Genomic DNA, 13,848 nt, shown 5'->3' on the forward strand with positions numbered 1-13,848 from the left:
TCTTTTTTACTTAATTACTCGCAGAACTACCCCAAAAAGTGTCCAGCAATACTTTTGCTGAGATGCGCGCAGCCGAAGTCCAAAGGTAGAAGAAGGAATTTGATTGAATACCACGACCACGTGACTGTGACCTGGCTTGGGGATTACCGCGCTTTGTAAAGAGCATCATCTGTTCAGGATCTGCCGCGTATCTTTAAACGGACCGACACAAGGGAACTGTCATTCACAGGAAATGTATTTTTGGGCAGACTTGGAGCCGCAAAAGCTCTCGCTAAAAGTAAGCCGAAAGTTAGAAAATAATTCAAATGTTTCCTCACTTATTGGGAACGTTTTTGTGTTCATATTTCAAGCAAGAAAAGTTTGTTATCTTTATTTTACAATGAAACATTCTAAAGTTCCCTCGTCTCTTGCTTTTAGCGATTTTCGACCCAATTGAGAGCCTCGAAGAATATCATCAGCTGAATAAGCATAAACCCGATGACGAAACAATTCGAAACTACTTAGATAATTGAGAACATGATTCAAAAGAAATTATAATGTTTTAAAAAATCACAACGTCATGCGACATCGTCAAAATTTCACTGACCAAATTTTGACAGCTGGGAAAGTGAAAAATCGATGGGACGACAGGTATTGACCGGTATCAACCCGTTGATGGTGTCAAGATGCGAGGTTCTTCCTCCAGATTTCAATGTCACCAACGAAGAAGTGAAATATTTCTTAGGAGAAGAAACAACACTGGAAGAGCAAATGGAAGTAGGTTGTCATTTATTTTTAACGCATTCTGTTTTAAAATGCGTAATCTTCTACAGTTCTGACTCAGTATTAAGGTGATAAAGCGCTTTCCTTAACTATGTTCTGGTCTATCAATAAGTCGTTTTAGATTGAATATGATCCGATAATAATTTTACGATATTGACAGCATATTAACAGCTCCAAAAAGTAAAAGACATATTTTATTGTATGCAAAGCAATAAGATTCACTTCTTCAATAAATCTTGGCACCAAATGTGCAACATTTAAAACGTTCCTTTATATAAAAAAGCTATAGCCTAGTTGCCGGTTTCCTTTTCGCTTCCACTCCGGTTCGTTTTTACTTTATTCCAGCAGGCAATATATGATTTCAAAGTCAACTCTGTCTGGAAGGCATTTAGACTTTTGTTTCATTTTGTCAGTTTTATACCTTTTTCGCAATGGTTATGGTCCAAGGCATTCCGAGTGGGAAGTAGATTTCGGTTTATTTTCATCTCGCCCAGTTGGCTTAGTCTAGTTGGTACCCAAGCCTGATGTCTTGGCAGTAGACGTTGTATTCCACTTAATCATAAACCCTGCTGCGAAGGCAAACGACTCTCACCATTATCTTATTGTTAGCATATTGGCATCATACTGTTGCTCATATTATTAGTTAGTTAGTTAGTGAGTTTAGTGCTGTATAGGTTGTAATGAAATGGGTGGTTTATTGGTACTTGGCCAGTAAGGACGATCACTTCAATTACAATGTTTGTCTGTAGAATTGCTTAATGTCCTCGAAATGAAATGAGTCTCAGGTCGTTGTTTCGCTTCTCTTAATCTTAGAATCAATTGTACACCTCGACAACTGTATAATCTGGTTATATTGAAGTTTCATTGAACGAATAAATCAAGATAGAACATTGTGACAGCAACAGCATAAAGACATGTTGCGGCGTTGAACGTAGAAACCAAAAGAGACTGAATGAATCAAAATGCACGCACAGGGGAAGCAATCCATTACGTCACAAAGTGTTATGCTTCGCTGATTCGATAGACGAGAATTCTATGTCGTACACGATTTTATATTACATTAATTGATATATTTATCACATAACCTTCCGCAAGAAAATTTCGTAAGTTTTGAAAAAACTCACGATATTTTCTGATCATGATAAAAACAATTCTCGGTGAACAATAATTAAAACAATAGTGTGGATAACAAAAGTCAATATAACACGTTAAATGTAGATCACATAACAATAAACGTTGAAACATAGTTACAATACAATTCATATTGTCAATACATTCGCAAAACGATAGTAATATGTTTTCTGTAACTCAAAATTAGTATACAAAACAAACAATGATGACATTTATGTCACGACTTTAAATAGAAAACAGAACGCAGGATGTCATTTGACACATCACGCGTATGCTAGCTGCGGTTTCTTTGCGCAGGATAGCAAAATGAGGAAACGGCTGTAAATTTTTCATCTCACATGTCGTGACGCCGATTTCCGTAAACAAAATGGTACAAAATTCTCTTATGCTCACGCGATTTCAGCATCTGGTTTTACCAGTATAGCTGTGTGAATATTCACTTGGAAATACGCGTATTACAAAATATATATAAAATTAGTCAAATACGTTTTGTAATTGACATTCAACATAGTGTATCGGTGTTAGCCTTGGGCATTTGTTTAACCTTCGAAAACAACCGCTATGTTTTAAAGCATAACAAAATAACACAAAGAAACATTTCTCTCCGGCATGGTTGAACCGTTAGAGAGTATGGCAATTAAGCCACCATCAATTAAGGTAAACTACACAATAGCGCTATAATATATACTACATAGAGAAAAAAAACAAACAAAAAATCATTACTGAATGTCCAAATACCGACAAAGTGTTTTCACTGGAGTGCTTTGTTCGTCGGTCATTCTTGCATTCGAAGTTGGTTGAAGTCCAGGCGATTCTTCGTCACCGTCGTTGTAGTTGATTTGTTCGAATGTCATATTGTCGAGATGTCTGTCGGCTAGATCCAATGAGTGTTGTAAGGGTTGTGGATGAGACATATCTTCGAAACTTGTAGTCTGAGATCACTAGACTTCTCTCAACCTCAAATTTAACTGTTCATAGATTCCTCGATAAAAGAAAAGCGTAGTTCTCACCGAGCTCGTTGGCACCATAAACGTTGTAATGAAATGGGAGGTTTATTGGTACTTGGCCAGTAAGGACGATCACTTCAATTACAATGTTTGTCTGTAGAATTGCTTAATGTCCTCGAAATGAAATGAGTCTCAGGTCGTTGTTTCGCTTCTCTTAATCTTAGAATCAATTGTACACCTCGACAACTGTATAATCTGGTTATATTGAAGTTTCATTGAACGAATAAATCAAGATAGAACATTGTGACAGCAACAGCATAAAGACATGTTGCGGCGTTGAACGTAGAAACCAAAAGAGACTGAATGAATCAAAATGCACGCACAGGGGAAGCAATCCATTACGTCACAAAGTGTTATGCTTCGCTGATTCGATAGACGAGAATTCTATGTCGTACACGATTTTATATTACATTAATTGATATATTTATCACAAGGTCATGTTTACCGTGTCTCAATATATGCAAATATTAATGCTGTCAACTTAATAATTTGTCAGCAACAAGCTTATTTTTTAAAAACGTGATGAATGATGTGCTGTTCGGCCTCTTGCTCGGACCGTCAATTAACTAGGGAATGCAACGAATTCAGCAAAAAAAGGAATTAAAGGGAATTGTCCAATGTTGCGGTGTTGACATGGTGTCAACCGCCACATTTCTGACCTCTTTTTGAATTCCAATTTTTGCCAATTCCTATTTCAATCACAAACCTAGTATCACCAATAACTACAAGATTATTCGTTATTATAACATAGTCTCAATTTTTATTTCATTCAGTTAAAACTTTGTTATTATGACATATTATATTGCGATTGTGTAAACAATTGATTGTGATTTAATGGAATACAACTCCATTTATAAGGCTTCTATGTCGTAATTTAACTTCAGCATATATAAAAACCTTGTCACATCATATCTTTTGGCGGGAAACTTTCTTTTAACAGGGAATAAGGCGCCAAATATTTTGATTGTAGGGAATTTAAACTAAGAGATTAGTTTAAAGAACAAAACTTTGACTTGAAATCTTTTACTTGGCAGTTGTCGTAATTGTGTACCTGTAATTATACTATAATTTAAGCAAGTATATGTTTCAAGCAAGCTTGCGTGTGTGAGGAAAATAACAAAAACAACAAGTATGTCTGAGGTGAGTACAATCGTAATATTTGATTCAGTTTTCCCAAACAAGTACAAAATTAACAGCTATTGAAATGTTCCGATTGTTGCTATCAGTACCTTTATACCTTGCAGTTGCGATTTGCACTTTTAAGCATAACGATTGTGATTCAAGCAATAACTACAATAGCCTAGGTCAATGGGTATAAATGGTGCTGTATTGCTACAAGCAAATAGGCTATGCAAAATTTCTGCCAAGGTTTCTTTGTAATAAATAATTGACAACTCGCTGCTATGTGGGATATTGCAAGCAATTGGCACTTATAAAAGCTACAGGAAAACAGAATAACTGAATCGTTTCTTATTGTTGTGTTGAGGATCATCGCTAGAGAATTTCGGCAGCTATTCCAAAATATCACCCCCAAAGTTCATGCTAGAACTAAACTTAGCTGTAAAATCTGGTCAATTTAACAAGTGTAGCCAGACAAATATTTATTTACTTAAATCATTTTTCATTCACTTAATTGCTGTATAACAGTTGACTTGTTCATAATAGGCCTCTTTGTATAGTTTTAGCATTTACCATACCACTCATATGTACAACGTTACGTCAACTATGTTTGTATTTGCATGTAATCACTTTCGTTGTAATTTTCTATAAGAACACAACAAGAGAAGAACTTGTAGTTACGACACTTGTTGTTTCTTTCATTTTGACACCTTAGACCAGTGCTTCTCAAACCGGGCCACTTGGCTCACTAAAGGGGGAATTTTTAATTCCAGGGAGGAAATTTTGTCTAGAGAGGAATTGGGGAGGAAAAACTGTAGATGAAAAACACTTTAATTTTTTAATTTTATTTGTAACAGAAAAATCCTCTCGAAGAGGTTGTTTAGATGTCTACAATAGTACGCAAGAACAAGCTCTTTAACTGCAGTGACTGACGTTATAAACGTGTCTGTTTGGTTCATGATGGCTATTTTTTTCTCTTTATTGTTAGTAAGTTACTTATAGAACTAGCTAGTAAGCTAGTGCTGAAAAAAAGAGGAACACACGATATTTGTGGAGACCTTCGAGCAAAACTCACACGCTTTTCTCCTCGGTTTTCTTTATTAACTTCTAAACATGAGGCTCACGGTTCTCACTAACAATGAACAACGATTTGTTTGTAAATTTGTTTGGTTATTTTCTAAGAGCGTTCTTTTGCAATTTTGAATTTTATTCCTGAGATAAATCTTCAAAAGACATCATCCAGGGACAATATTCCGGTAGTGTAAAATTTTGACAATTATTTTTGGGGGGGAGGAATTGACGGTGTTTTGGTTGGTAAGGGAGGAATCGGAAAAAAACTTTGAGAACCACTGCCTTAGACGATTCAGATCTATTTTGCCGGGAATTTAAGAATTTTTGCTTTTTCTTCTTAAGCTTATATGTCGAACTTTTATAATTTTAGGAATTTGTTTCGGCATTTAACCAAAATGAATTGGTTACACACGGTAGGATAAAAACTTGCGCATATGCATACGGCAGAAAACCCATTTTCTGTAGTTGAACAGCATATTCAACAATTTTCCTCTTGTAATATTTTCTCATAGTCTTGGATTGATTATGATCGCTTCCGACTTTGACACATTGACCTAAAAAATACTTTCCTTCACCAAGAAACTTCTTTTGCTTATCTTCATTTTTCCTACCTGCACTTTTACGCATGTTCCGAGCACATTGTATTTGAATGTGGCACGCCATAAAACTATGTTTGTGTGAGGTTATGGCTATAAATTTGTGTTAAACGTAATCGCATAACTTTATGCGTATAAGCGAAAGCATAACTCGATCAATCGTGTGCTACAGCAAATCATGTTTGCGTTAGAAGATGATTCGGGACATGACGTCATTTGTTTTTCTCAATCCAGCATGTTCACACTAAAATCTATGAAAGCGTTCATTTGGGCAAAACATGGCACTGCAAATATGATCCTATCAGTTAATAGCATATTGCATACCCTTTACTGAATATCGTTGTATGAAAGGTTGATTGAACATGTCACCTCGTTTCTAATTTTCAGGCGTTTTGATTCGGTATATATTATTTAGTATATTTCGGTATATATTTCGCAGTATATTTTTAAAAGGTTTCCTTCCTTCCTTAGAATTATATCAATAAATTAATGCAGTTAATATGTTATAGGCGTCGTCATCTGCTGAAGCTGAAAACCCGATAGGTGTTTGCAATGCAGATGAAATCTTCTGCAACTCGATCGATTACATCCTCGGAAGAGGAGTTCATGGACTGGTTCTTCTGGGTTTTCATCCTCGTTCTGGAAACAGATTAGTCATCAAATGTCTATTGCCTGAAAAGTCTGGAAGAGCCACTGATATTGCTCGATCTAGGTCAGTTGAACACAGGCAATGTATACAATATGCCAAATTAGTCACCGATGTGAAAGTCAAGGTATAACACGCGTAGTATTGCAAAATAAGTTCTCAATTTTTTAAAAACTTAATAGTTTAAACCAAAATTTCGTTTTTCAGCTTAAAAACCAGGCTTCTGAAAGCCCTTTAAGAAAAACGTTTGTTGTGTATTTGTGATTTGATACGCTTAGACGTTTGATGGTGCGTTTTCAATACGAGTACAGTATGAAGTTGACCTCGCACGTGATGCATAATTGGCATAATCACTTAATATCGGACGAATAATCTGATTCGGACGATTTCTTATTTTTTTTATGCATTCAACTCTCCTGGGAACGGATCCGTTTTCAAATATAACAGATAACTTTTAGCTTACGTTTGAGACATGATGTAAAGTGCCTTGTATATTACTGGTCCATTAATTTTGCAGAGAAATTGATTGTTGACACTTGACAGAACGATTGCTAACTTACTACAATATAAAGATGGCCTTTCTAAAAACAAGTGATGCTATCCTGGCACAAAGCCCATAAATGTTATGATATCTATCGCACAATGTAAATCTATATGCAGTGCCACAGTGTATGTGATGTCAAGATGAAATTGGAGCTGGCATTTTTTCACTTGTTTCATTTTTCACTTTTTGAAAGAATGTCTCTTTTTTAATAGTCTTAACTGGTCTATGCCAACGTATCTAACAATCATTGAAGGCTTATGATTAATATTCATTACTATTGTGTAGCATTCACCTCAACATGTTTTTGACACATTGGGGAAAACACACTTAAAACCAGTGTTTTTATAATTAAGCTCGATGAAAACCTGTTTTAAAAACTTTGATTATTTAGTAACCCTAATTACGTCCACTGGCAAAAGCCTTTATTTTGTATTCCTGCAGCTTAATCAAAGAGCTCCAGGTCTCTAATTTAGTTAAGAACAAGCACGTGGTGCACATTCAAGGATTGCTTGACTGGAAAGGATGCCCCTTCGGGTTAGTCATGGAGCACATGCCAGGAGGATCACTTCAAGACTTGATCTTTCATCCTGCTCTTGGCCGCATTCCACCTCATCTTCTCTTGCGGATTGGTTATGACGTTTCAGATGCTCTATCTCATCTGCACACAATCCTGAAAGATTGTCGAAACGCTCACGGTGATTTGAAACCGGCCAACATCCTCTTGACTGCTGATCTTCGTTGCAAAGTTGCTGTTTTTGGAGGAGCCGCTCTAGCTCGCTACACTGGATCGTTGGGAGCTGGACCTGACAAACCTGGAGAGGGCAATCAACTTACTAATTATTTTGCTGCTCCTGAAAGATTGGTGCCTGGTTGTAACCGTTTGACAACGGCCATGGATGTGTACAGCTATGGCGTGATCCTACTGGTTGCCATCTGCAGGGTTTATCCTTCAGTATTTCATTCTACTCAAAAACAGGAAATGATAAACAACTTAAAACAACATCTTCAATCGAAAGGCGATGACGTAGGGGTGAAAATTATCACCATGTTGGAAACTATACTTTGCAAATGTCTGGATTTGAACCCAAAAAATCGTCCATCTATGACCAAAGTAAAGAGTGAGCTTTTTACCTTTCTACAAACCATTGATGAAGGAAAGATGCAAGGATGTGTAGCTGAGATCTGCAGACAAATACGCATCCGGGATGATAAGCTGGACGAGAAAAACTGCAAAACGATTTCGGAAGTCATTGCAGGTAAAACATTACTTCATCTACTTTGTGATTTATAGTAATCCAGCAATGTTAGGTGACTCCATCCACCATATTAGCAATGCAATGATGAAACTGCAAACGATTTTCATAAAGGTTTAGAAGCAAATCCGGTTGCTGATCAGATTGACAAAATACCCAGCGCAAGACTCAATAACGACGTTAAGCATGCTGTTAAGCGCAAAAACTCAGGTTTGTTTTCAATTCACATAATTGATATTGGTATTTCTGAAAATTAAATTTATTTTAGTTAGTTGAAAGTTTGCTGGGGAATTTGGGCATTTATAAATTGACTAAAACTAATGATTTAAAACAATTCTACGTCAAGTTGTGAAAAATTTAATCAAAGGCGTTTCTGCATAAAATACATATTTTTTGCAGAGAAAACGTCCAATGTTGCTGAACGTGAATCCAACAATGACAAATGTTTTCTAAAATATTCCGACAATGGTTCCACCTATAATTTTCAGTCAGTTATGAACCTTTTGCAATCTGTTAGATGTTTTATTACTGAACGAAACTTTGACAACGCATTGAAACGTTGTAAAGAGCTTCTGTTTGTAACGAGGTCAATTAATTTGAGAGCCAAGGATTCAGAAATGCTAACCTGTGATGTCATTTATGTCGTCGAGAATTTAGCAGACGAAAAACCTTCCTTAATTTTATTAGAGCTAATACAAATGGCAAAACAGAAGTTAATAGTGACTACGCCAGTTGCCCAAATCAAATTTATTTTGAAATTTGCTCGATGTGCTTCAATGATTGCAAGGTATTATGACGTTAGGTATCAAAAAAACATTTCCAGTCGTGTACTTGAGTTTGTCAGCAATCTCACGGAATCCATGTCATCACTTCCATGTGAAGACAAAGAAATGGTTGTAAAAGCTAAAGCATCTTGCTGGAAATGCAAAGCTGAGTGTTACGGATATCTTAACAACAGAGATCGTGAAATGGAATTATATTTGCAAGTTATTACTTTAATAGACAAAGAACTTGGCGAAAAATGCCAAATGTCCAGGGAATATTCTGCTTCGTGCAATAACTTGGCCAATAACTACGAATTAAAAGATCAACTAGAAATGGCCAAAACTTACATTCTGAAATCATTTGATGCTTTAGCTTACCAAAAAACAGATTTTGAAACTGAGGAATCGAAAGTTAAGGCAATCAACATCACGATCAGAAGTAAGTGTATAAAATATTACTCGAATGCACAATGTAATATCATAAAATTACATTGTCAAGATATAAAAATGTTAAACTAGAGACATACACATATTTTATTATTGCAGAAGATAGCATGCTATTTGATAACACAACCTATGTGTTTCTGTCGATGTAAGCTACAATTAACTTCATATCATCTGTTTTCTGTTCATTGGTTATAACTAGGGCGATTATTTTTTGATTTGTCAAAAATTTGTCAAATTTACAGCGTTAGGTCAAAAATTGTCAAAATTGTTTAAAAAGTCAATTTGTTACCAAGTCAAAATTGTTTAAAAACTGCATTGTCGTGGTGTCGTAGAGGTTGCACTGTAGGTGAACTTGTCATTTTACATTGTACACCTTGTAGCCTACTTCATACTGTTGTAAATGGCCCATTGTGTACTTAATTGTGAATCAGCTCTTGCTTTGGTTTTGCTTTAGATACATCAAGTATCTTTAGTTTAGACAAATGTATTGAACAGTTTTTGTTGAGTTTATTTGCAGTTTTTTTTGGCAGTGATTTGTAATTAGCTCATTTCCCTTTTCAGAATAGGTTAGGTCTGTGTTCATAGTTTTGCCCTTCTTTACTACAATAAATTTCTGTACAAACTTTTCGTACAATAATGCGTAATTTCAATACTTAAGTTCTTCACACGTCAAAATTTGTCAAAAAAAAGTTTTTTAATGTCAAAATTTTCAATTTTTAGGTCAAAAACTTTCGTTTTTTAGGTCAAAAAATAATCGCCCTACTTATAACAGATTTTTATGTGGTCACTGGTCGATGCCAAATCAACAAATGTCCTTTATTTGTGTGTCTTTACTCACAAAGCGCTTTTGTTGATAATTAATTCACTCAATTATTTTCTGTTATATTTGGGATCAATTTGAGTGCAATCAAGAACTTATCAGAGTTCTACTTGCTCGCGGCTATATGTCTGATTGCAAATACTTAACACCACATTCACTTATTTGTATAGATGTGTGTAACTTATATGAAAAAAGTCCTTCTATGATGTGGAGCAAAGCAAGTGAAATCTACAGATATCTTCTAACACAACAACATCCATCAAAATTTCGTCAACTGGAGACCAGAGTGCTCTCACTACGTCTTGCACTTCTTCTGAATGTGTGGGGCGATGCCGGAATTCACTACAATGACGTGATTAAGATGTTAAACAAACCCTCGTTGACCCCAGGAATGCGTCTACCAGTTTCTTTTGACATAAGAAGCGTCGCAATGTCTTATATTCATCACAACCAGGATCATCTTGCTATACCATTATTACAATACGGACTAAGCATGTGCAGTCTTATTTCCAATCCTTTCAAAAAACTTGCACAACTTTTACATTTCTCAGATTGCATAGTGAATCGAGTGAATGAACCCACGTTTAAATCTGCCCAACAAATTGCCATTATTAGGTCATCGTTTATTCCTCTATGCAAGGAGACGATCTACTTGACCAAGGAATGCAGAGGAGTAGACGACTTTAACAAACAGATTTATTTAAGTCTCCAGCTAAAGCAGTTAAGTCATTGCTATCTCCAGGCAGACAAATTCCCTCAATCCCTGGAAAAAGCAAATGAAGCTCTTCGAATTTTACCGGAAGATCCAAGCAAATTTATAGCTCAACGAGATGGCATTGTAGGTGAGTTGAATATGATCATCGGTGTCTGTACTTACAACCTTGGCCACTGTGATCTTGGAAAATCCACTCTTGAAAAAGCGATGGAAGTTTTGAAAGATACCAACAAAGCTAAGTATAACATTGCTCTTGAATACTTAACTTACTGGGAAAAGAGAAGAAAGTAATTGAATTTTAACTAAACTCAAATATTGCATAAAAACTGCAAGATCGAACTGTTTCCAACTTTTACTTGTTATCTCATCCAAACTTGTATTGTTTGGATGAGATTTATCGCTTTGTAATTATTGTACCAAAGCCGCCTACGCATTAAGATTTCAAAATGTTGGCTTTGATGAAATGAAATTGTAAAAATCCATATGACTAAACAATAACAATAAACAAAAGATGAAATTATATTTGACTTTATTGCTCTTTAATTTTATGATTTATTCATTTTACAGAGATTAATTTTCGCATTTGTATGGTCGCATGAAAGTTTATTTTTTTGCTTAATTATGTAAACCCTGAAGATTCTCAAACAATTGTGTACATCTTGTTTAACGCTTTTGAAATCGCTGTTAAAGTAAAACCTATTTATGATTAATTCTGTTCGTCACTGTTAAGACGCGGTGTATTTAATTTGTTATTTTTATAAGCTACTTATTCATTAATCAGAACCACGCTATTATTTCGATTATTTGAAAGCAATCTGCATGTCAAACTGTTTTACTCTTGATCTTGTATACACTTACAACACTTGTTGTTCTTTGATTCATGCTTTGCTGTTGAAATGTGTAACTTTTCTTCATGGCATGTCGTTTTGTGATGTGAATTATTACTAACCATCAAAATGAATAAACAAAACAAATAAACTGTTGCAAGACGCTGATGTAGTGTAGCTGATGTAAAATTTAGTTAATTATTATTATATTATAACATCTAAAATAAAGATGCTTCCTAGAATAAGCTAATGTGACAACGACCACGATATTCAGAGTATGCTTAATAATGAATCCCTAACTATCAAAAACACGACAAAGAGACGGAAAAAGTCTGTTGGCGTCTTATTTTTGTGATGACGTCAACTATACTTTTAGTTAAAAGGAGCTAGATGCTGACGTCATTGTATTAGTGATATTTTAACCGAAACTAGATTTTTTTCAGTTTTCTATTTGTTTCGAGACTTTGCCTAAGCACGTTCCGTCGTCTCCCAGCACCAGGCTTAATAAAACTGCTCACAGAGCATTTGGCTTTGCAGTAGAAGCAAGATCTGACACAATCAGATTAAAGAAAGTCATATCCATGAAAACCATGGCAACAGACAACATGAATGAGAACTAAACATGCAACCAACCACTTTAATGAAGTAACACACTCGGAGATCAATACGTTGCGTCAAGCTCTTATTCGTCAGCATAAAATGCCATCAGAATTGCCCTTTATCAGCATCAAGTGACCAACTGTGTCATATTGTGCGGTTCTGTATAAAATATATCGTTATTATTGTTGAAGCTGCTGTGATATGATAATCTTTATCTACGGATGTAAGGAAAGTCTTTGCACGTTTTAAACCCGACGATGATTTTAGCTATAAGCTTTTTGCAAGTAAGGACACTCATAACACAGGCCAACAAAAAAAGTTTTTTTTCAAAAGGTATGATATGTTACATCGATTTAGGGGTATATTAGGGGCGCTGAGTCCGAAAATGCCATTAGTTTTGCTGAATTGGCTCTAGTTTTTGAGATATTGCTTCTTCCTACATATACCAAGAAAAGTTAGAAATGTATGCTAGTGAGTAACATAGGTTAATAAAAACTGAATCCATGTGAAGCAGCTATTTAGTTTTGGACAAATGTTGAGTTGTCTGGCACAAATTTCTCGCTTGGGAGGTAAATAAGGCCTTAGATTAGTTTATATCATCTCCCATCAAGCACTAACATAAGCTTTGTAGCGCACTGATAAGGCAATAGTTAGTTTTATCCTGAAAGTTATCAGTTAAAGATTATTTTGCTGAATAGACAGCTTACGCTAATTTATCCTCCCACTTGAGCAGAAGAATTATGTCAAATGACCCGTATCTCATCACCGACGATTAGTAGGCTCAAGTTAACATGCTTTTTTAAAATCAGGATATAGATAGTGCACCTTGAGTCAAGATTTTAATTTATGCTTTAACATTTTCAGAAATTTTAATTCACGGATGTTTTAAGTATATTTTATAAAAATGAGTGGTACAGCTAGACGGAGAAAGTGTCGTAATGACCCAGATGTGTTTTGCTACATCTGTGGCGAGTACATGATGAGGAAGCAGCGATTAAATGTGCGAGATTTTACCAAGAGTGCTTACAAAGCGTACTTTGGCATGAAGTCGGGAGATCAACATAAATGCTGGGCACCTCACATGGTCTGCAAGCATTGCACTGAAACTTTGCGCTTATGGACTCAAGGTAAAGTCAAATCTATGCGATTTGGAATCCCTATGGTTTGGCGCGAGCCTAAGAATCACCATGATGATTGTTATTTTTGCATGAATGACATGTCAGGTTGGAACCAAAACAAGAAGAAGTCATGGCACTACCCCAACATTGACTCTGCTTTACGGCCAGTTGCACACTGCCCTGAAATTCCTGTTCCAGTTTTTACGTCCCTGCCAGATCTGATTTCGGATGAAGCTGCGATGTTGGATGTAGTGAAAGATGAAGATGGCAATAGTAGCAGCTTTAGCAACTGCAGTGATACCGACTCCTCAACATCTTCACAAATGCAGAGTAAACCGACACCTTTTACTCAAGATGAGCTAAACGACCTAGTTCGTGATTTAGGTTTATCTAAAGAAGCGTCTGAAGTGCTGGCTTCTCGCCTCCGT

The 13,848-nt window shown here is 35.8% G+C and overlaps 2 protein-coding genes and 1 long non-coding RNA gene across 3 annotated transcripts in view; all 3 read left to right on the top strand.

Annotated features, from left to right (window-relative positions):
• Positions 1 to 3,239: 3,239 nt before the first annotated feature.
• LOC143461049 (uncharacterized) overlaps positions 3,240 to 13,848 on the top strand; it is a 38,771-nt gene continuing 28,162 nt past the window's right edge. The window contains exon 1 of the long non-coding RNA XR_013117987.1: positions 3,240 to 3,334. This is a non-coding gene — a long non-coding RNA (uncharacterized LOC143461049). The remainder of the gene's footprint in view (positions 3,335 to 13,848) is intronic.
• Positions 3,953 to 8,822, top strand: LOC143458708 (uncharacterized). The gene is made up of 6 exons (XM_076955558.1): positions 3,953 to 4,040; positions 6,196 to 6,398; positions 7,318 to 8,132; positions 8,244 to 8,339; positions 8,529 to 8,761; positions 8,817 to 8,822. Exons 1-6 carry the CDS (start codon positions 4,032 to 4,034, stop codon positions 8,820 to 8,822), a joined length of 1,362 nt encoding a protein of 453 aa, XP_076811673.1. The 5' UTR covers positions 3,953 to 4,031.
• Positions 8,942 to 11,868, top strand: LOC143460279 (uncharacterized). Its single transcript, XM_076957727.1, has 2 exons — positions 8,942 to 9,332; positions 10,331 to 11,868. Exons 1-2 carry the CDS (start codon positions 8,990 to 8,992, stop codon positions 11,164 to 11,166), a joined length of 1,179 nt encoding a protein of 392 aa, XP_076813842.1. The 5' UTR covers positions 8,942 to 8,989; the 3' UTR covers positions 11,167 to 11,868.

This window comes from Clavelina lepadiformis, chromosome 5 (genome assembly GCF_947623445.1).
Source record: "Clavelina lepadiformis chromosome 5, kaClaLepa1.1, whole genome shotgun sequence".
Classification (NCBI taxonomy): Eukaryota; Metazoa; Chordata; class Ascidiacea; order Aplousobranchia; family Clavelinidae; genus Clavelina; species Clavelina lepadiformis.